General features: G+C 44.9%; 1 protein-coding gene across 12 annotated transcripts in view; it reads right to left on the minus strand.

Moving 5' to 3' along the window:
- Nucleotides 1-22345, minus strand: part of rbfox3a (RNA binding fox-1 homolog 3a) — a 239756-nt gene that overhangs the window by 77669 nt on the left and 139742 nt on the right. The window contains exon 1 of one of the 12 annotated variants that reach the window (XM_019865685.1): nt 1838-2347. The exons of the other annotated variants lie outside the window; for them this stretch is intronic. Within the exon in view, the coding sequence (XP_019721244.1) occupies nt 1838-1963 (126 nt within the window). The 5' untranslated portion in view covers nt 1964-2347. Of the gene's footprint in view, nt 1-1837; nt 2348-22345 lie in introns of those variants that run through there. 12 annotated transcript variants of the gene reach the window in all.

The following is a 22345-nucleotide window of genomic DNA, read 5'->3' on the forward strand; positions in this document are numbered from 1 at the left end:
CACCACATTACTCGGTCTGTTCTGCCCACCACAAAGGAAGTGTTTAACTATTAGGTGCGCCTTGGTAAAGATTCATCCCTTCAACAACTCCTTCCCTCCCTCCCTGGGGAGAGCAAGGGAGCTTGCACAAGCAGATTTAGCACATCGTATTGACTTACGAGGACTTTTTTTTTTTTTCCTACCCAAGCCGTCGCCTTGGGAAAAGAGAGCGAGAGCGCAATACAAAGAGAAGAGAGAGAGAGAATGGAAATTCAATACGCAGACAGGGAGGAGATGAATGTTTTAGAGTGCACGGATGTTTAGCTGTGATCCGCGTTGTCGGCGAACGGATGGATAGATGAGGAGAGGGCACATGAAGCGTGGGATCCTGCTTGGAAGCAAATACACATCACACCGAGTCAAAAGCTTGGCATCTCTTCTTATTGCGGTTCTCCACCCCCACCCACCCCCACCCCGCTGTGCAAATTGCAAGCCGTCTATCGCATTCAAATTTCACATGAAAAAAAAAAAAAGTCATATCGAGAAAGACCATTTTGACGGCTTCATCGAAAACAAAAACAAACCACTGAGCAAAGCGCAGCTTTTCTTGAACATGGCGCAAAGTCTTCTCATCATCTCATCTGAGGAGAAGCCGTTTGCAAAAGTCAAGGAAAAAAAAATGTAAGAATCTGCTGTAAAGCAAATAAATGAACACACACAGCGAGGGACGAACAGACCGTTTCCCGGAGGACTCGTTGTGCGTGTGTCCTCACAGAGAGCTGAGGGGTTTAAGTTTGTGCGTGCGTGTGCATGCGTGCAGGCGTCCCAGCTGGTGCGCGTTGGGTGAGTTATGTGCGCGTGGAACCCCCGTTTGTGTGCCTATGTGGGTGCCGCCAGCCGGCTGGTGGTTCCGCGCCGTCCCGTAAAGGTGATGTGTGGCAGCTATTTGGAGGCTGGACGTGGCAGGTTAGCTCACTGCAGCCCGATCATATTTTATATGGCATCTCTCTCCAGTCTGATCATATTTTATATGCCTGCAATAACAAACTGTCTGGAGGGGGGTGGGGGGGGGAATGGGGTTGTGGGATGACTGCCACTAGTGCACATGTGCCAGCAGCTAAAAAAAAAAAAAAAACATCCACGCAGACACACACTCAAGAGGCTGAGATGCGGCCCGGTAATTGACCAATGGAGAGTCAATTGAAATACTTTTACAGTAGAGGCAAACTGAGCGAAGCCCGCAGAGTGATAACTGAGGAAATGAGGCAGAGTTAATAGAAACACAGCCATCTGAGTGGGGCTACTTCAAGAAGTGCGCCAGTAGTCATTTGGGTCTATTGTCTAATTCAGTTTGGAGCCGACATCTGTCACTGTCCCGCTGCCCACTGAACACTCACACATGCTCCAACACACACACACACACACACACACACACACACACACACACACACACACCCGGCCTCTTTTTCTCGCCGTCATTTTTCCTCACTCACTCACACAACAACACACATGCACGCACACACCCACTGTCATGAAGTTGAGAGTGAGCTACAAGAGACGCGCAAAGTATGAAAACAACCCCCCAAAGTCAAAAACAACACCGGTTTGGATCAGCCACTAAATTGCATCGTTTTCATCCGATTCACGTCATCATTCGTCGTCGACCCCGTGTGGCATAATGTTGACAAGAGCATTTACGAGCAAAATAGACACACAAAGTTTTGTTTTGGGGCGCGTGTGGAGTGTTTATGAAGTGAAACAAAAGTTGAATAAAAGACGAAAGCATCACGGTGCGGTGGCACGAAAACATGGAGGATGCAAATTCCAAGTGGGTGTGAGCGCTCTGGGTGATTCCTACCTGGGGCAGATAGAGGAAGGCAGGAGGGCATTGCAGAGAATGGGGTAACATCCCGGTCCCGGACAGCAGCACGCAGCCAGAGTTTGCCATAGAGCACAGCATGTGAAGACGGGACACCTTACTCATAGAGACAGACTCGATTTCCACCTTTCTTTTTTTTTTGTTTCTACAGATGCACCACTCTGTCTAGCCTCTCACCTCTCAACCTCTCTCGCTACTTCTTTTCCCACCCCCCTCCCTTCGAGCTCGCTTTCTTTCAGCGGTAGCGATGCGCGGGCAGACTCTTACTACTTTGGGCGGATGCAGACGAGGGATGCCCACACACGCGCGCGGATGAAACTCCGAGCGATGGAGAGTGCCGCGTCAAAAAAAAAAAAAAAAAAGTGTTTTCATGGGGCGGGATGGGGGGAGGGGGAGGGAAAGTCGTGGGGAAGTGCGAGCAAAAGTGATGCTTCGGCTTCTCGTCTTCTCTCCTCTGTTTACTTTGAGAAAAGGGGTGGAGGAGCCGGGGCATGCAAATGGGGAAGGGAGGGAGGCTGAGACAGAGAAGAGAAACACAGAGAAGCAGAAGACAGGAGGAGGGGAGGGAAGTTGGGGGGGAAGGGGCGGGGCAAAGTAGGCTTGGGAGGTCCTTAAGGGAAGGAGATTGGAGAAAAGATGATGGCATAGGGGAGGGTTTGGAGGGGGTTGAGATGCAGAGTGTGTACGTGGGTGTCTGTCATATTTAGATCTGACTACATATCCAGGTGTAGGGAAAATTTGTACTCCTGGTTTAAATCCAGTGCAGTGTCTGATCAGAATAAGGCTCAATAGTAGAATTACGATGGCAAAAGTTGCCATATTGGGAGGTCAGCACCGGCCGAGTGCCTCAACTTTCCTTCCAGCAGATGATGTCATGTGCTTTGTTCTTTACATACACTCCAGTTGGGCCTGAATCAGTCGCGGTTGCAGCTCGGTAGTTGACGCCATTGTGCCGGATCAATAATAAATCCCACACAATCAAAGTCAATTTTTATTGCTAAGTTTCCGGATGACGTTGCACATCCCGCTTTTCTAATTTGAACTGAGCGCACTGCGTATGAGTGCAGAAAAAGGAAGCGGCGTCTATGAAATGCTCAATGGCGTTTGATCCTAAATACCTTCTTGCTTCTGTAAATCACTTTAGTTACAACCGGATTAACATGATCTCAACGCTACAAGAGCGCGTTGCAGCCGGCTGCAAAAAAAAAAAAAAAAAGGATCGCTTAAATTTTCCTTCTTTTTTTTCCCCCCCTTGAACAATTCTGGCAACGTGGCAGAACATCTCTCGAAATGAAGGCCTTTCTGAGATAATTATGAATGAGAGCAATTCACACAGACACACACCCACACACACACGCCCGTCCGCACGCATGCACACATTACAGCGCTAATGCAACGGCTTAATTTAATTTATAGCTCAGTTGTGTGGAGGATATTTTCCTTTAAGCGAGGCATTTCCCCAGAAAGAAAAGAGCTAATGGCTGAATAATGAGATATATCGTGGTAGGATGCACATCCTCCACTCACTCTCTCGCCCTCCTCCAATCTAACGTTACGTCCACCTGTGGGACCTCGGTGAAAGCAAGCAATAGTTTATCCATAATTTGATGTTCGGCGTGTTGATTGGTGCGCCACGACACAGGCAAAATGATTTTGTTTCGCACGGCAGCTGTCTTTTACGCACCTCCTGTGTCGAGGAGACGAGGAGGAGGGGGGGGGGGAAACAACCCGCACAAGCCAGGCGGGGATGATCGGATGATGGAGGGGGGAAAAAAAAATAAGAGCAATGCAGATCCGCGGCACTCCTCGGATTTTCACACGCTCACGTTTAGCACGAAACCAATCAATTGTTTCATCAACATCGAGCAGCAGAACTCCAAGTCGATTGCACATTGCAGTATATTTGTGTATGTAGTATATGGCTAGTTTTCAGGAAATAATGAATTTAATTTTTTTTTAATTTGAGCACTGATTCTAAATGACCGATTCATTGAGTTGCAATGTCATTTTTAGTATGTCGAGGACCGCTTAAAAATTGATGGCGGACCACAAATAGCCCCCGGGCCATAGTTTGGTCGTAGGATTCGTAAAATGGTCTTGTGAGGTTTTATGCATTTGGTGATTGAAACTTTCAACGTAATAGCATCATCGTGAAAATCGGTGTGCGAGGGTGGCAGATATTGACTTTTTGTCAGAGCTCGCTCAAGGTCGCAAAAACGTTTGACGGTTTTTCTTGTGGCCCGAAAAAAAAACAACAAACTAAACCCTGAAAACTGCCTGTACCAACCCGTTGAGCAAAAAAAGATCCCAAACAGTGGCAAAGGAATGAAAAATCTTCGCTGTCTTGCACGTTGCCTTTGGCGAGTGTGATTCGCAAGAACGCCATTCAAAGAGCGCGACCGGCGCTGAGCCCTGCTCATTGGGAAGCCGCGACCTCTTGCCACAGGGATGCACGATGCGGGGAGGAGAGGCGGCCCCGCGTATTCAATGGGCTGCACTCTGATGCTGCGACAATAAACAGTTGGCCGCAAAGCATTCTTAGCAGGCAGTTCAAGCGGAAAGATGCCACCAAGCTGGGTTTGTAAACGCCTGGGTTTGAAGTCGATAAATTGAAGCATGCTGTGGAAACTGAGCTCCGGGCAGGAAGACTTGTTTGTATGGCAACCGGTTTTGGGTTATACTCGCCCATATCGCTATTTCGATGCTCATGATGTTACGGCGAAAAGCAAAAAGTGAAAAACAGGGGGTACCCAATAGCAGATCGGAAAAATCCGGGAAAACCGGAACACCCTGAGAGCTCCGGACAGGGTTCAAGCAAAATCCTCAGGGAAGACGTGCACTGACTTTGAAAAGGCATGAGGTCAATTTTCATCTTACAAATCTTTTTTTTTCCCCACAAAAATATCAGTTAGTCTAGCTTGTTGAGGTTTGATTAGGTTTGTAGTTCACACACCCATACAATATCCAACCCACTCTTGTACTTTCTTTTGACTTTTGGTGAGAGTTTGGACAAACCCTCAATTATAAAATGAGCAGTCCATCACGGTCAAACGCAATACGGTGATGCTTCACCCTTTTCTTTAAAAGAACGAAACGCTAAAAGGACTAAAAAAATTTGATGATGATACTCGAAAAGCACACACAGTCCTTGCGCAGCAGCGACTCACCGGTTATCTTTCCGACGGCTCTTCATTTGCACGCAGCCGTTTTTAAGTGCTTCTGCTTTCGGCGTTAACTGGCTGCCACCAAGCGGGCCTCCGCTACTAAAACCAGCAGGAGTCGCGTCGAACAAAAATAAGTCCCACCAGGTGAATATATGGCTTACTGACCTGGAAAACGGGAAAAATAAAGAGTTGACTATGCACCGTCCTAAAGGATCGACAAAGTTTTTTTTTTTTTTTTTTTTAATATGCTTTAATAATTAATGTGGCATGCTCCGGTTTTATGCTTTGCTGAAAAAGTGCATTTTCCACTTTAATAGCCATTACTGTTCAAATCCAAAGACCGACATTTTATTATCGCCACAGTAGGGGTTGTCACCTTTCACAGAGCATGACCTCTCTTCTACTTATACCCCCCCCAAAAATTTTACAAACAGGCACACGACGTGAAATTAATTTCATTCATGGGTGGCCGGAAGAGGGACTCGTCAATATACCCATCGAATGGGCTTCGACTTGTTTTGTAATCGAAAAAAAAAAAAAAAATGAACTCGACATCTAAACTTTCTGGATGACTTTTTTGCAAGTTACACTCATGAGATTATTCGCCGCATTTCTGGCCGCGTCGAAACTTGCGATGCTACGGAACGGCTTTTGTTTGTCAGTCTTGTCAGGAGGCCAGAGGCAAGGCTCCAAGTAATAATTGATGACTGAATTGAGAAGTTGCTCTCTCCCATCCAGAATCCCACCCTATGAAAAGTACTGTGACGCTGTGACTTCACCATTCTGGAAAAACCTTTGAGGATTTCGACTGTGTGACACGGTGGGAACCTCAAAGTCCATGCCCCATGCCCACAAAAAAAAAAAAAAAAGTCCACGCTTTTGTTTCCGCAGCAGCTGATATTTTCCCTTTGGCCACTCCAGCGATAGTGAGCAGTTGGCTGTCCTTTTACTTGAAACATTTACCAGCCTGTGTCTCAAGCACTTTCATAAATACTATGCAGCATCTGGAAAACTGCTCTGGTAGAAGCCAGCGCCAATTATCACACTGCACTGAAATGACCCCGAGGCCCAAAACGGCAGGGTTGGAAGATCAGATCAACAGATAAATGTCAATATGCAACACGATGCTATAAATCTCTGTTTCTTATTTTCATTCCACACACGAACACGAGTCATCGGGTGTGACCTCGAGTCGCTGGGCGGTGCACGAGAAGGACCGATGAACTCGGCCGCACTCGCCCAAGATCGAAGCGCTCGCCGTAACTCGGTTGACAGGTCATCCCTCCACGCTCTATCCCGGTAAACTACACCCCGGACTGGTCGCCAGTCAGTCACAGCGCACATCGAGAGATAAACAACCATTCATGCCCACACCGTGGGTGGGAACCGATCCCACGCTGCCTGCAAGTCACAAGTCAGGCGCGTGTACCACGACATCATCAGCGGTTGGACTTTGGCTGGGTACACCCATGACTGGTCGCCAGCCAATCACAGGGCACATCTTGACAAAGACTCATACACACTCAACACCAACGGTCAATTTCAAATTTTCAGTTCACTTCTCAGCCAAGACACAACACAACAGCAGCATCGTGTCACGTGTCTCATTCACAATCGTCTCGTTTTGTTACACCAGATTCGAAGAGAGACAAAGAACAGAGAGTAAACGAGGTGTAAGAATGTCATAGAAACGCCGCAAGGAATCGGAAGGAAATCTGACCTTTCAATTCCACCGTTTTCTCTTTATACACCGAGAGCTGGGCAATCGTCTCATTTGCATTTTATGAAAGCTGGATATGAGGACCAATAACATAACTGAGCAAAAACTTCAAATGACAACGATCAATCCATTGCTAAATTTAGAGTCGGGCTTTTTCCACACGAGGGGCAATGCTTTTGCCAAGTTATTTGTTTTTTATTTGGGAGATGCATAAATTAAATTGATTTAGTCTCAGCATATTTTTTTTTTTTAGATCAACATTTTATGTGGTGCAGATTTAATGGACATTTGACTTCCTGTCCTCTGCTTGTTCAATAAACTGTCATCAATTACTTTGTAACCTCGAATGCAATTTATTGCTATTTACGCAATATGTCAGATCCGACGGGAGCCTGCCGGCATGCTGATGAGGTTGCCCGGTGTAAAATGTAAAGTACAGCATACAGCATCTCTCGTCACCCCTTGATGTAAAATAATGCAAACGATAACCCCCGTCCGTCTTTCTCCTTTGATAAACCATAAAACAACAAAACATCAACTCGCTCAGCTGCGACACCTAAAAAAAAAATAAATGGAAATGCGGCTTAGCAGCAGATGTTGGTGTCATATATGTTTTATGAATACGCCGCATGTTTTCTCGCAGCATTACCCGATTCTGGTGTAAACTTGAAAAGGCTTGGCGACATTGAGGCTTCAAAGTCAAAGTCAGATTGACGGGATTGAAATATTTATCATTTTCCGTCGTTCCTATCCGCCTGTTATCGGAAGTGCAAAATGAGGTGGGACATCGCAGGCAAAAAGGTCCCCTCGAGGGTTCGGGTGGCTTTGTAATTTGCATTTGGTTATGATAGCAAAGAGGTCGGGAAGAGCAGGTAAAGTTAACATTGGTCGACTGTGAAGCTGTATTGAAGGAGAGCGAGAAACTGAGAAAGATTTTTTTTATTTATTTTTTTTGGCAGCCAGACTGACTCGGTAGGAGAAGTGACTTTGAGAGAAGCGGCCAGTGCCTGCTGGGTGAGGTGAGGCAGCGCTTAGGAGGAGAAAAAAAAAAAAAAAATCCGCCGTTGTTGAAAAAGAACCAAAGACTTTGACAAGGGTGACGACGTTCGGCATTCTCCTTTCATGCCCGAGGTGGCTGTCCTTTGCAAGGTGAACCCCAAGAACGAAACGTGCCTTTCTCTCACCATCCTCATTTGCATCCCGCAAGTTATCCTCCGTTTTACTTATTTTATTCATTTGGGACACCACTTGTGCTCACTAAGGCCGCCGGTGAGCTCAAGTCTCCCCCGGCTGATTTTGGATGAGAGGCGGGGCGATCGCCGATGCCACTCGCAACACGTTGTTTTCACCTGATATATGGATACTAAACATTATCAATCATTCTTTGACGTGCTGAACTCACAAGTGTCACGGTTGTCCTGCAGCTGACCCCAAAGTGCCTGTTTTTCTCTCACAGATATGCCTTTGTGATCGAGTACACGTCTGATTCAAATAAACAATTCCGACAGTCGGCCAAAGCGCTTCGCCGTGCTTGAGACGGATATTTTGGCTATGGAATTCAGACGTGCTGTATGCATAGAGAGAGCCCGCCGACATACTTTACGCGGACATCCACAGACAAAGAGCCATGACGGTCGAATGTGACGTCTGTCCCACCTTGGCCCTATCTATTGCACTGAAGAGAAGCTACTGCGCATGTCAAACATGAATCTGATATAGATATTTCAAAGATTTACTCAGAAGTCATAAATCAGCACGATCGGCCATGCCTCACTTTGTCAATACAAGTCACCAACCGAGGCGCTGTGACTAAACACTGTCAACTCATTGGCTCCTTCAACCGTCTGCCGAACCTCCCGTTGAATAAAATGCAAAACAGCATCTGCTGCTAAACGCGGCCCTCTCCGGGGAGTCTCTCCCTAGCCCAGACATCCACACCCTTGCTTGAGTGGCTGCCTATCAGCCCGGAAAGCAGCTGGGCTCCAATCTCCACCCTCAGCTATTTGCCAGCCTCAGCAGCCAGCGTAGGTATCAGCATTGCTTCGGCCCTCAGAATAGCCATATTTCCTGCGACGCATTTCATCCTTTCAAAGAATAAAAATCATCAGCGTAACCCTCTTTGAGGACATCAACCATGAACAGCGTTAACATCTGAAACCGAATGCGATGCATGCCGATATACACGGCGATAACAGTCTTAAAAAATACACACACAATACAACACAATCAGACATTTGAGTTCATGCGTAGGACGTGACAGAGGGGAGAAACTAATATGTGAAAAGAACCATTTCCAACGACACGTTACGGTTCGGGCGGCGAGTGAGTGACAGCTTGGCGTTAAGTTGATTTTTATAGCCCGCTACGGTCTGGCCCAGCGTGGGCCGGCGAAGCAAATGAGAGAGCATATTCCTTCCGTGTCGCTAAACCAAATTGAGTTTGACCCCACACTGGGCCCGACTGCATTAGAGCATGACTCAAACATATGATTAGCCCGCTCCAGTCAGGTTATTAGGGAATAATAGTAAATCTAATTGGAAGGTAATTAGCGTAGGATTGCTCACAGTGCAGCACTCTGCATATTTGTGAGCCGGTGTGTGTGTGTGTGTGTGGGGGGCGGGGGGGCTGGGTCCAGTGCTGATTAAAATAGGTAGAAGATATTTCCCCTATAAAAGTGACTCATTATGATCATTTAGGTGACACTGCTAATTCAGGCTTGAAAGGAGAGGTACTACACACACAGACACAGACACAGACACACACACACACACACACACACACACACACAATGCGCACTCACGCACGCACGCAAGCATAATTCATAGTCTGTAGCTGTTCTGGTGTGACTGAGCCGCACTGAGGGTCAATTTGAATTACAAAACACCCCAAAAGACATGCGTTAAAAAAAGAAAAAAAAAAAAAAAGACACAATCAAAATATGTTCATTTGTGTTTTGGTGGCGTTCAAATGTTTATTTTGAGCATGCCTCGCTATTTTGTGATCCTGCTTTGATCACAGTGTGAGGCGGCACGTTGTTTTCCCTCCCTTTCCCCAATCAGGCCGTCGACTACCGAGAATTTCCACTTTGCACATTTCAGCTTGCTTTGTGCAAAACTCCGCCTTCATTTTTTTAAAATAATTAACTTGCTCAATGACTGGACACGTTCATTGTCTCAGTCACATTACACTGCAGCTAATTAGGCACAAAACGTCACATTTTGCGATTTCTTCGTTCTCCGCCGAGATTTGAATGCCCAACTGATTCGCCGTGCAGCGTTGTCGAGAATTTCAAAAATTTACACGTCATAATATTCAATCATGATCTTCGGTTGTCGTTTCCGCATCCATTTTTGTGCATAGAGTTGTCTCTGGGCATAGAATTAGAGCTGATAAACTTGGAAGCATCAGTCGCACTCAAATCAGTGAAAAAAAATGTTTGACCGCCAGGAAATAAAACGGCTGCCCCGTTTCGGTTCCTTGCACTTTTTGGTATTCAAGTCATTTGGAGCCGAACGAAGAAAGGATTTACGATCAATACTGTACAGATCCGGACTACCTCATCCCTCTGTTTTTTTTCTTTCTGCTTCTCTTTCCTCTCCGCTGAGGCGTAATCGAGGGGCTGACATGGCAGTATTTCATCCGGTGTTTGCTGACACCTGCGCTCCACGCAGGGGAGCAGTCAGGGACAGAGGGTCCTGTCAGTGACCATTCTGCAGCTAAGGCTTCATTTTCACTAAATCCGTTCAGGAAACATCCATCATGGGCTGCTCAACCGAGAGAGCTACCACGCAGCATCAAAGACACTCGTCGCTCCATTCCGTGTTTTCTCATCATGATCGCGTGTTATCCTTCGTCTTTTGTCAGACGAGTCCTCACTCTTCTTGCGGCTCCCTCACACACACACTCTCGCAAAAGCACGCAGGCAGTACACGGTCACCTGCAACACCAAAACGCTTCAATAATTACACATGCAAATGCCAAAAAGGTGAGTCCTGGGGACTTCTATTTTTTTTTTAAATACACACACTGACGCACGCACGGAAGTAAGCAAGCAAGAGCCAGCAATATATCTCCAAGAGAATTATAGTGCCCCACCACCCACCTATTTACATTTCGATGGAGCGGGTGTTTCTGATTTATAGAAGCTGAAGCCAGAGGCATCTTGGGAAACGAGACGGGTGGGTGGAAACTACGTTTCCCAGAGGCGGGCTGTCAGTGGCAAGCATCATTGGGAAGTTAAAAAAAAATAAATTTTTAGCACCGATATATTTCCGAACAAGGAGGACTCATGTTTTGATTATTTATCATTAAAAACAAGGCGCTTTTTGTCAAAGAAAATCATTGGAGCTAATGTGTGTCTTTTTACGTAAAATTTGGCTTCACTATTATAATACCGATTTTTTTTTTGGTTTTGTTTTATTTATTTATTTATTTTTGGGTGATATTGAAATGGATAAAACTAGGATGTGCTACTGGGAAATAATGAGAAAAAACAGAGGCCCGGGAGGGAGCCGGAGGGAGATAATACAGAGTAGCGAGCAGAAGCACACAGAAACAACAAACCTTTTTTGTCATGCTATCATTACCTCCTTCCATTCCTGCTCCCCACTCAGTAAATAAGAGAGCGGGGTGATTGGGGGAACAAAGCAATTCTACAGAGGAAATTACTGAACAGATGGATTTACCCAAGAAGGAAGGGCTAAGAGAGAAAACGGAGAATCCAGAGGGCAGACAGCCAAATTAGTGAACATAAGCAGCTATAAGAAAGAAGAAAATGGGGGTGGGGGGGGGGTCCCAGCTGAGCGGCTCTGTATTATCTATCAAGTGTGACTCGTACATTTCCTGTACATACTGTGTGCTGATTCATCCGCAGTCAGATGTATAATTCCTCCTCTCAGGGGACTGAACGCCGACCACCCCCTCCTCGAAAAACCACCCGACTGCTCCAACACAGTAATATAGTAATCACAAGTAATTAAAAAGTGGGCAAATAGTAATTCACCTCTGTCTGTCTCGGGGGAAATTTTTGAAGGACTACTGGAATGGCTCCACCTACCTGTGGCAAATTCCTCGGGTGTGTTTTAACATACTTGGTCAATAAGCATTATTCTGATCCTGATTAATAGACTTTCCGGAAAACATTTGTATATTTTATTGAACCTATAAGAGTGATGCACACAGGAGAGCCCCATTAGTTTTATGGTCAGCTTTCAAGGCCTTTTAGCACACTTAGTTCGACATTCCGCTTGTTGATCAATTCGACCAGCTGACAGGTTGCATTGCATTACGTTGCTTTGATGTCAGATTAAAATTTGACACAACGTGCACAGCGGGGAGCCAAACGGAATTGTCCCACTTCATAGCTGAAGCGCAAGAATTGCACACCACGTGGGGGCAAACTGCGACCGCTCCGACGCTCACATTTTTCGACAGATTCTCATCTTGCCCTTCCCACTACTGCCCGTTGACTGCCAGCGAAGCCGAGCGTCTTGGAAAGTCGGCGTTCAAAACTGTTTGGTAAATGTACAGCGTTTTGCAAATTGAAACCCATTATATATTTAACAAGAGACAACGCAGAGCTCCAGCAATCGCCTCTGGTGCTCAGTAAGCATGTTAAACTGCGACTGCTCAGACGCTCAAATTTTTCGACAGATTCTCATCTTGTCCTTCCCACTAGTGCCCGTTGACTGCCAGCGAAGACTAGCGTCTCGGAAATTCGGCGTTCAAAACTGTTTGGTAAATGTACAGCGTTTTGCAAAATGAAAATATATTTAACAAGAGACAACGCAGGGCTCCAGCAATCGCCTCTGGTGCTCAGTAAGCATGTACACTCCGCTTGGTCCAAAAACAGCGATGCGCAGCAGCACGCGGTCTATTATTACAAAAGATTATGGTTGTGTACATCATTTCTATCTCACCTCAGGGAGCCTTCTCTGCCCCCGGAAGCTCCCGGTCTGCAGTGAACGCTGCTCCAGGAATGACGAGCATGTCTTCTTGTGGAGCGCGCATTTGGCATGACTGTGTGAATTTGTCAACTAAATAAATATGAAAGGAAAAGACGGGACCTCGATGGCCGTGTTTGGGTTGTCCGTGTTGTTGTACACAAAGCAAATGTCGGGCAGGTTATAATAGATTGAACTTTATTCTGAAAAGAAGATATTTTGACATTGATTCAAAAAATAAAAAGTCGCAACTTTTTTTGTGACTCATTGACATTTTCTTTTATTGTTATTATATTATGATCATTCTAACCTGATGTGATCGAGAAACAAGGATTGCGAATTTGGAATCAGCAAACTAACCTCCCCCCAAAACAAAAAAATCTACAAAGGCTTAAAATCTCTAAATACCAAGATTAATAAAAGGTTGTCTACCACGCAGTATGAACAGTGTTTCCATGAAAGGGCGTTTTTAGATCAGTGGCTAAAAGCCTGTAGGTTAAAACTGAAAAGGATGCTCAACAAGAAATCTCAGTAAACTGGAAATAAAGCAATTCTATCGACAGCAACCAATGGCGACATAAATCAAATAAGAGCGCCGTGGAACATCTCGTATGAGAAAATACGGTGAGACATTAACAACTGCAGTATTTTGTCGAAAATTAGTCACCTGCCTCGTGGCGCCTACTGGCCTTGGGGCCTGTTGTAGGACTATGTGCCTCTCTGTTGGGTGAGGGTGGTACTGCGCCTGCCCCAGTATACACTGAGGCATGCTCCCGGGACTGGTTCTCAAATGTATTGCTTCTCATCTGCTCCTCTGACCTGTTTCCTGGTCAGCGGGCCTCTCACAAAGCATTTTTGGGCACAATCCATTCTGGCATTTTTCAGGGTTGGTGCTGGTGATGGGGATGCGAGTGGCAGGCTGAGCTGCAGTGCAAATAGTTGCTGTTGCTCTGCTCCTTTGCCCTGCCTGTCTTCCGGTAGCGATGCATTACCCGCACTCATTTTATGGAGTCAGGCAGAGGTGGGCCTTTGATGACGCAAGGTCAGTCGGGCTCGGGTATTGTATATACAGCATATGCGCCGTGGCCTCCCGCCTCCCTTTTTTTTTTTGTAAAGTGCAGCAATCATACATTCATGCTTGAGAGGGCCGAATGGAGCGGGTCTGAGTTGTGTTGCTGTAGGGTGCAGGTCAGCGGTGTCCTGTAGCCTTCCCGCCTCCTTTCCGCCTACTTCACCGATCCCCGGAATTTATTGCACCACACTAACCTTACACAGACCTCGGACACTTACATGGTGAAGGGATAATGACTCCCACTCTCTCTTTTTTTTTTTCTCTGCCCGTCCCCACTTCAACCTTTCCAACCTACTTCCAATAAATACTTTTTTTTTCAATACAAAGCGCAACAGAGGGTATCTATCAAACTCCTGTTGTGTCGCAAAACTGTTTATGCAGACCCACCATACCACCTGACTATCCTGCCAAATAACACCAAAAAAACAAAAAAGAAAAAAAAAACTTGGCTACACAGCGCTTTGTTTGGACAGATGCTGAAGAGGCTGTGTGGCATGAAAAGGTCTTGTTATCAAGAACAAGACTGGCCCAAAATTCGGTTCGGACTGCAGCAGGGTGGAAAACCAAACTATTTATCCATCAAGTTGGAGGCACGCCCCAAACCACAAACGCTGTCCTTCTTTTGGAATGCAAAACGATAGTTGGTTTAGGTGCCTTACAGAGAGGCCTCCCTTAACAGAGATACATCTTATACGACAACCAGATCAGTCCATTTACGATCAATTCAATGCCCCGAGACTTAAATGATCTGGATGAATGAGAATATTCACGGGCAATTAATGGCATAAAGTTAGATACATGCATGATTATCAAAACATTTGGGGTTGCCGGTCGAAACAAAGCTGATTTATAGCCATAAAGGCACATTCACAGACACAATTTTAGAAGCCAGGAGACAGCATAAACCACATTATATTTCATCCTCATCCTTGCGTCTGTCAAATCACTAATATCAAGGCGATAACATTGTCCGACTGTTAAATGAAGTTGAAAAACATGGGAGAGGGTTGCACATTTCAAATGATACAAATTCTCACCACCCAGTGACAGCTGCTCATTTATCTTCTTCCCTTGCCTCTAAAATTCCGATGCATCTTTCTTCACTGTTTGTTCTTTTTCTCGACTCATTTGTGCCGTTAGAAACTTCATGAATCCCATCAATAAATGTTCCCTTCACCACCAATTTTGACTATATACCGAAAACGTACACATTTCTGACCAGACCAGGACTAAAAAGAAGATCATCCATTTTGGAAAAGACTGTATTCGAGCTTCAAGCGCTCCGGTTTGTTTTTCTTTGGCTTCCGCAAAAGATTTAGTCATGCTTCGTAGAAAGAGGGACACAAGCATGTCGATCCTATAACCACATCTAATCAAAGGGTGGAAATTTGTCTTCACACCCTCATCAAGTTGAGGGAAAAAGCAGTGATAGCATCTCATTATGTAAAGAGGAGTAAATGAATCACCAACCGCTGAATATTAAAAACACACATTGCTATTTTCTCTGCGGGTCTTATCGCTGCCTGCGCCAACGCAAAGCTGACATCTGCTGCAAAATGATCATGAGAATGAGGAGAGATAACAGTTGTTTGATCCCCTGGCCTGCAATTGTGACGCTGGCAAAATTACTACGTGTGTGTCTGAATGCCTGGTGAGGGAAGATGATCACAACTGAAGGAAATGAACTACCTGAAGGCAGCATAACAGACGTGTAGGACAGCTCCAGATACCTTGGAATTCCACAAGCGAATAGCAACCACGAGGAGGCAGCTCGAAGGGCGGGGGCCACAGCCAAATACCGAAGGAGGCTGAGTGACAAGAGGAAGATCCAGGCCGTTAACACATATGCTCTGTTATTAATCAGATAACCCGCTGGCATTATGACCTGGCCACTAATATCAAGACAAAAAAGCTCCTGACAATGCACGCAGGGTTGCGCCCTAAGTCCAGCATCCTGAGGCAGTACACAAAGCGGGAAGAGGGGGGCCGTGGACTCGTGAGCGTCATGGACACTATGCAGGAGGAAACAACAGGCCTTCAAGAGTACATCAAGATGCTGGATCAAAGGGACGACCTGCTTCGTGAATGCTTCAGGTAAAAGAAGCTCAGAAAGGAGAAGGAGCCAGATGGACTGTCAGGGAAAGACACGCCGCTGACAAATTAAAGGGGTGTCTGACATGTTTTCTCGATGGAGTGGCATCGAGATCCCAGAATCAAGATGGGAGACACCACCAAAGGTGGTTGAGAAGAACCAGGCCCAGACTACATGGGACTTCCAGATCCAGACCGATAAACTGGTGATAGCCAACCAGCCTGAGGTCGTGGTGTAGGATTAACAACAGCAAATGACGATCATGATAAATGCAGCAATCCCAAAGCTGAATAAATATCAAGATGGGAAGGAAGAACAAGACAAAATGCGGAGGGTAAAGGCAATTTTGGTGCCACTAATTATCAGGGGCACTGGGGGCTCCAGCAGATGCCAGGAACAACATCCAACATCTCCATGCAGAATAGCGCAATACTGGGACTAGCTAAAGCGCAAAACCCTCAGGACCTGAGCTTGGAGGAGATACCGCCCACTTGGCCAACAATTTTTTTCCCCCCAATTGAAACAATTGGGGGGTATTTACACAGGTGTCGGAGTATGTGAGCTCCCTGGCGTCTAGGACATGTAATCTACAAACGGTGAGTTGCTATTAAACGGCTAATTCTCCCGGATTAAAGGATCCCGGCGAACACAAATCCCTCTCACAGCGTGACCTTTTTTCTCGCTTGTCTGTGATTCTCTTTTACCAATGGAATTTGCTCACTGTATTATTTGAAATATTAGATGATGCAATAAGTGAACAGAGCGAGGGGGTTGAAGGAGCGGGATTTGACATTCGCAAGCGTTATCGGTTCTGGAGAAGGGAGAGGCAATGAAAAGCACGCACACGCACACGCACACGCACACACACACACATACACGCACATACACATTGGAAAACAAGTTAAATACCGTAACTGCAAATGCGGTCAGGGAATTAAAATGGTTTGTCTCAAATTCAGAGAACGTAATCAGCCACATTTTTAAAGTATCAGTCATCTGAGTTAAAGATTTTTCTCAATAGATAAATCAAAACAATCACTTCCACTTTCCCGGCATGTGGTACCCAACATGCAATCGTAGTGAAGCAAAAATATGAGAGTAATTATTGCGGTGAAGCACCAGTTTAAATATCATATTTTCCCTCTAGCCTCCTATTGGAATTACTTTCCTAACTCTGTCCTGAAATGCAATTACTGTAGCTGATATTAATTCCACTGTAATTATATGCGAGGGGAAACGTAACCGGTTCTTGTGAAAAGTCAAATGAATTTGAAACTAGTTCTAATTGGGTCATTATTTTGACTAAAAGCCCGTCATTGAATAGATGTCACGTGCATTATTTGACTCAAAGTGAAGCGGTAGGGGATGCGGTGACAACATAATGCTGATGCGAGTTTCAATGCTACATTGCAGATCAAAGAGTTTTCACATTTCACACTATGATGAGGTATCATATCAACTGTCAACACATTTTTATGAGTATTTATACTGTACATCTCATCCGTTTTCTTACTTGCAGTGACTAAAATGGCAACAACTACAGGATCGTGGGCGATAAATAATTAAACTCAAACACATTTACCAACAAAAGATAGGAAGACATTTGAAAGCAAAGCACAGAAATAAAATGTAGCGTTCCAAAAAGACGACAGTGAAATATATTTTCAATGCTTAGAAGACCTTTATCAAAGCTATGGAAGGGGAAAAAAGGTTTTTAGCCTGGATTTAAAAGCATTTACATTTGGGGGCTGACTTCACTTCTGTTGGCTGCTTCTTCATCTTGCAGGCAGCATAACAGCTAAATGCTGCTTCACCAAGTTTGCTTTGGAACTTGGGTTCTAATAATTGACCCGAGTCTGTATTGTATTCAGGACTCAAACCAGTCAGTGACTCATAGACGAGGAGCATAATTTTAAAATCTAATCGAGAGAGGTGATGCAATATGGACTTGCTTGATCTAAAGCTAGCAAGACGAGAATTGGGAGCAAATGAAGGCCTTTCAACGACCCATCTAAAAAAAAAAAGCCAATGGAAAAGAGTGACAAGGCTTATATTATGCAAAAGGATATGACAGGTTGAAAAGTGAATGGGAGTATGGAGCAAATGACAGCGATGACAGCACATGGGGCTGACGTGGTATATAGTCATTGAGGATGGAAGTTTTGCATGGAAGTTGGTGGGCAGATCCTTCTGAGCATGGCACGGGGAGAAGACAGCCATCAGTCGCTGCAGATAGGCCTTAACGATGTCTACGGCTAGCTGAGAATAAATCAGACCTGGTTCGGTCGCCAGGCTCGGGTGTCTGACACCTGGTTGCATCAATGACCATCAAGTGATATGTGGTGCAGCATTTCAGGGATGGACATTGACTAAATATATCTACCTGAACATACTGTATTTCCTAAAAATCATCTCAGACAAACAATTTAGAGAGAGAGGGAAAAAAAAGACTCTGTTCTTTCTCTTTCTCTCGGCATTGCACGCATAAAGATTCTCATTCAGATAAAGCTCCTCGCTCTTTAAAAGGCTTCAAAAGTGAGTACATAAGCCAAATAAATAAGCAATGCGGTTTAGGGAGGAGGGGATTGATGTTTTTTTTTTTTTCCCCCTCTGCACATGCATCGAATATTTATAGTGGCCATAAGTCAATGCACGCGGATAAAAGACAAGTGTTTTTGTGTCGTAAATGATGTCACCAAATGAAATATTTCAAAAGAGAAATAATCTATGAAACACTTTTTTGGGCCAGTGTTGATCATCGCCTTGCAGCCCAAATGGCATGTGCCAAGGAAATCCCGAATTAGAAGAATTTTCCATATTCTCTTCACAGATTAGAGCACATTCACACCAATCGCACTGAACATCATTTTGTAGACCGTTGTGGAGAATGCTGTCTGTAACTTCCAGGCGGCTACAGCTTCATACGCTAGCCAGAGGCACCCGACTGCTGTTAGGCCACAACGGGATCCTCAGACCCATCGTCAGACCCGATGATCAGCCCTGATGCCACAAGGCAGTTTGTGAGGACATCCTTGGCCGGGGCAATTCACGGTCTCATCAGAAGCATGCCACGTGATGCCACAACAACCAGTGCAAACATTCCTGCCTTGTCTTCTGAATACATTATACGATAAAAACAATCATGATTCTCAACTGGAAGCAGAGGTTTGCTTCCAACTGGATTTTAACAAGTGATCTGACCTTTGACCTTATTCTAGCCTCTGAATGAATTCAAACTGGAGCCTCAAAAAGAATGTTTTGGCGAGACAAAGCCATGGAAGAACTTTGCAGAAAGTGGATGCATGTGAAAAGCCATCGTTGGATGGATCCTTACTGTGATGGAGACATTTTCCTCCCTTTCGCTCGCGCGCTCTCTCTCTCTGGCTGCTCCCTCCGCCCCTTTCACCACTTCCCTGAAAGCTTTTGTGCAAGTCCATCGGAAATTCACTAAAAAGGCTATTAACGAATGTTACTCTAAACAGTTTGAACACACGTATACAGGCGCGCGCGCGCACACACACACACACTTAATTTATTTTTAAATCTGCAGAACATCTTATGTATAACTTGGGCTGCGTGTGCTTGTAAACTAATTCAAGTTTTGCCGTTGTGTCTTAAAAGTAAATTTCAGTTCACAACGAACGACAGCCTGGAAAGACATCACAAAGAAAAAAATAATAACAATGCAAAGGTTTTGGAATGTTAGCGGACTATTAGGCTTGATCAAATGATTGCAAGCAAGACAGGATTCACAACTACAAAGTAAATATTGAATCTTCGTCACACTGACAAGTTTCAAGTTTATCGGTGGAGAAAGAAAGAAAGAAAGAAAAAAAAAAGGGCCTCCGTGTTATACCTTTAGGGAGCAGCGTACATGGTGCACTGTTGATAGGTACTGGAAGCAAAGTGAGAAATATGAACGCTGCAGATGACAACAACAACAACAACAAGCAATTCCCCGGTTGACCTAGTACACTCGGCAAAGTTGGAATGATTGAGAAGGGCTTGCCTACAGAGTGGAGGAAGGGAGGAAAAAAAGGGAAACGAATTTAAGAAAGAAAAAAAAAAAGGTAATTTATGTGAGCGACGGTGCAGTTACTGTATTGGACAGGTGAGTGTGTGTGTGTGTGTGTGTGGGTGTGTGTGTGGGTGTGTGTGTGTGTGTGTGTGTGTGTGTGTGTGTGTGTGTGTGTGTGTTGCTGAGCAGTATTATTTCCAACTTGTTCTTGCCCTGCCAGAGTTTCCTGCTCTGCCCTATGAATCCTTTAAAATTGCCCAATATACTTTAACATTAATGTCACAGGGCTGTTATTTCATTTACGGCACTGCCCCTTACATGCACTCGTGTGTGTGTGTGTGTGTGTGTGTGGGTACAAAACAAGTTCTTAATGAGCTTTTCCCAGTCCTTCAATGGGTGTGAAAATCGAAAATACAACTCCTCAGACCCAAATGCGTCTCAAATGGGTCATTGCCATTTGCCGTGATAACAAAAGAGAAGCCTTTCAACCTCAAAACACTCAAGCAGGAAAAGTCTTGGAGCCCCATTTATTTTTCGATGCGAAAACAAGCGGAAATTTGGTTGCTCGCTCAAAGAGATGTCGAAAGGGCAATTCGTTTCGCACGTTTCTTGCTGGTGAATATTTTTTAATCCAAAAAAATGATACAATTAGCTTGCAATTTCAATTAGAATTTGTTGTGGCGAAATCGGTCAATAAATAACTACTCTCAAAATGCCCCTGCGTCGGAGAGATAGCCCCGCCCACCTCAGGAGACTGCTCGATTGACACGTCAGCACCAAAATTCATATGAATTATAATTTTTGAAGTGGAAGCGGACACATGTAGGAATGTGCGTATGATTTTTGGTGGCGACTGAAAATAGGCGGGTGGGGGGGGTGGTCTACAAAATGCTGACATAAAGCAAAATCAAGTAAAAAAATCCTCCTCAGTTCTGGAAATAGTGACAAAGAAGAAGAATTCGCCCTCAAAACCCCATGCATTTTAATTACTTTTAAAATTTGAATTATTTACAACATTAAAAAAAAAAAAAAGCTGCTTTCCTCTGACCCTCAGGGTAAGCTTGAGTTTGATAAGTGCGGGTCCAAAAAATGCAAATGGGAGAGAACAAAAATGAGATACAAGCCCGCAGGACTCTTACCTATTAACAATTACGCAGTCCCAAAAATGCAGCAAAAACGTCCTTGGAGGAAGTTCACATTCTTCATTTGCTCCCGGCGGTGATGATGCATGAAGTCATAAGCGCTTGGAACAATGTGTGACCTGACCTCTACCCTTGTCGTTACCTCGATTGTCAATGTGGGTGGGTGGGGGGGAGAAAACATTCTTGTCTGTCACAATAAGTCCAAGGCAAACCTCCAGAAAATGAAACAGCAGAACCTCCGACTGTGTTAATTTTTTTTTCTTTCATTTTATGAATTCCCAAACACAAGGAGCTCATGAAGACTTAAATGACAGCAAGATGGCCGTGATGACAAAATATGTGAATGACACGTGGAAGAAACCTTCCAAGAGCACATGAAAGTGTGGCGGAGAAGCTGAGAAAGAAGCGTGAAAGGACTTCCATGGGGAAATCTCATTTGGAGTTGGTATTTCAAAGACATTTTTGGTGACACCAGCCCCGGATCTTTCCTGAGCACAGCTGTCAAATTAAAGACCAGAAAGTAAAAATGGTGGCCACAGTTTGGCTTGAGCCACAGGTGCTTCTCCTCCGTCTACATCTCTGTTTCTCATAGAATACGGATGGACGCACGAATGAAGCCATCTCGTGTCGATGTCAGAATTGTCCCAAAAACTTTTCAATTGAACAGCCAAGTTAAAAACGAGGTCGCCTTCAGAGACACCAACTTACGCAATACGATATGTTATATTGTCACAACGTTGACCTTTGCAGTCAAACACCCAAAGATGAATGATACAGCCCAACAACAACAACAACAACAAAAGTGCACAGGACACTTCACAAAAAATGTGGCCTTTAATCACATTGTACAGAATCAGCCCAGTGACGATATCAACATTTCATTCCGCAAATGTTTTGCCACCTCAAAGGCGGAGAGACGATGGGCAAAATTAAATATATGCTAAAATCATGAGATCCATGATGCGTACGTCTCTGTTCTGGTGACTCGTCATATCGTGTGTGGCAAAAACAGCAATAAGTTGACATGAATAAAAAGACGAGAGGAAATCTGCTCTTTTAAGGACTCGAACATTCCTGAATCCTTGGACTTACCGTCAACTGTGGCTGGCAATTTTAGATATTTCTTTTTTTCAGTCTTGAGTGGAACCACGAGTGTTTATTTTATTTTTTTATCCTATCAGCAACCGGCTCACACTTGAAGCAGTTCAATGGTGGTCTGGGTCAGAGATGTAGAACATCGCTGCGGTGATCGTATCCCGATAAGAACCCGTTGGCTCACTGACCTCCTCCCCCCGCCCCCCCCGGTGGCTCCTCTGTCAACACTTCTAATGATGGCT

This window comes from Hippocampus comes, unplaced genomic scaffold, assembly GCF_001891065.2.
Source record: "Hippocampus comes isolate QL1 unplaced genomic scaffold, H_comes_QL1_v1.1 scaffold58, whole genome shotgun sequence".
Classification (NCBI taxonomy): domain Eukaryota; kingdom Metazoa; phylum Chordata; class Actinopteri; order Syngnathiformes; family Syngnathidae; genus Hippocampus; species Hippocampus comes.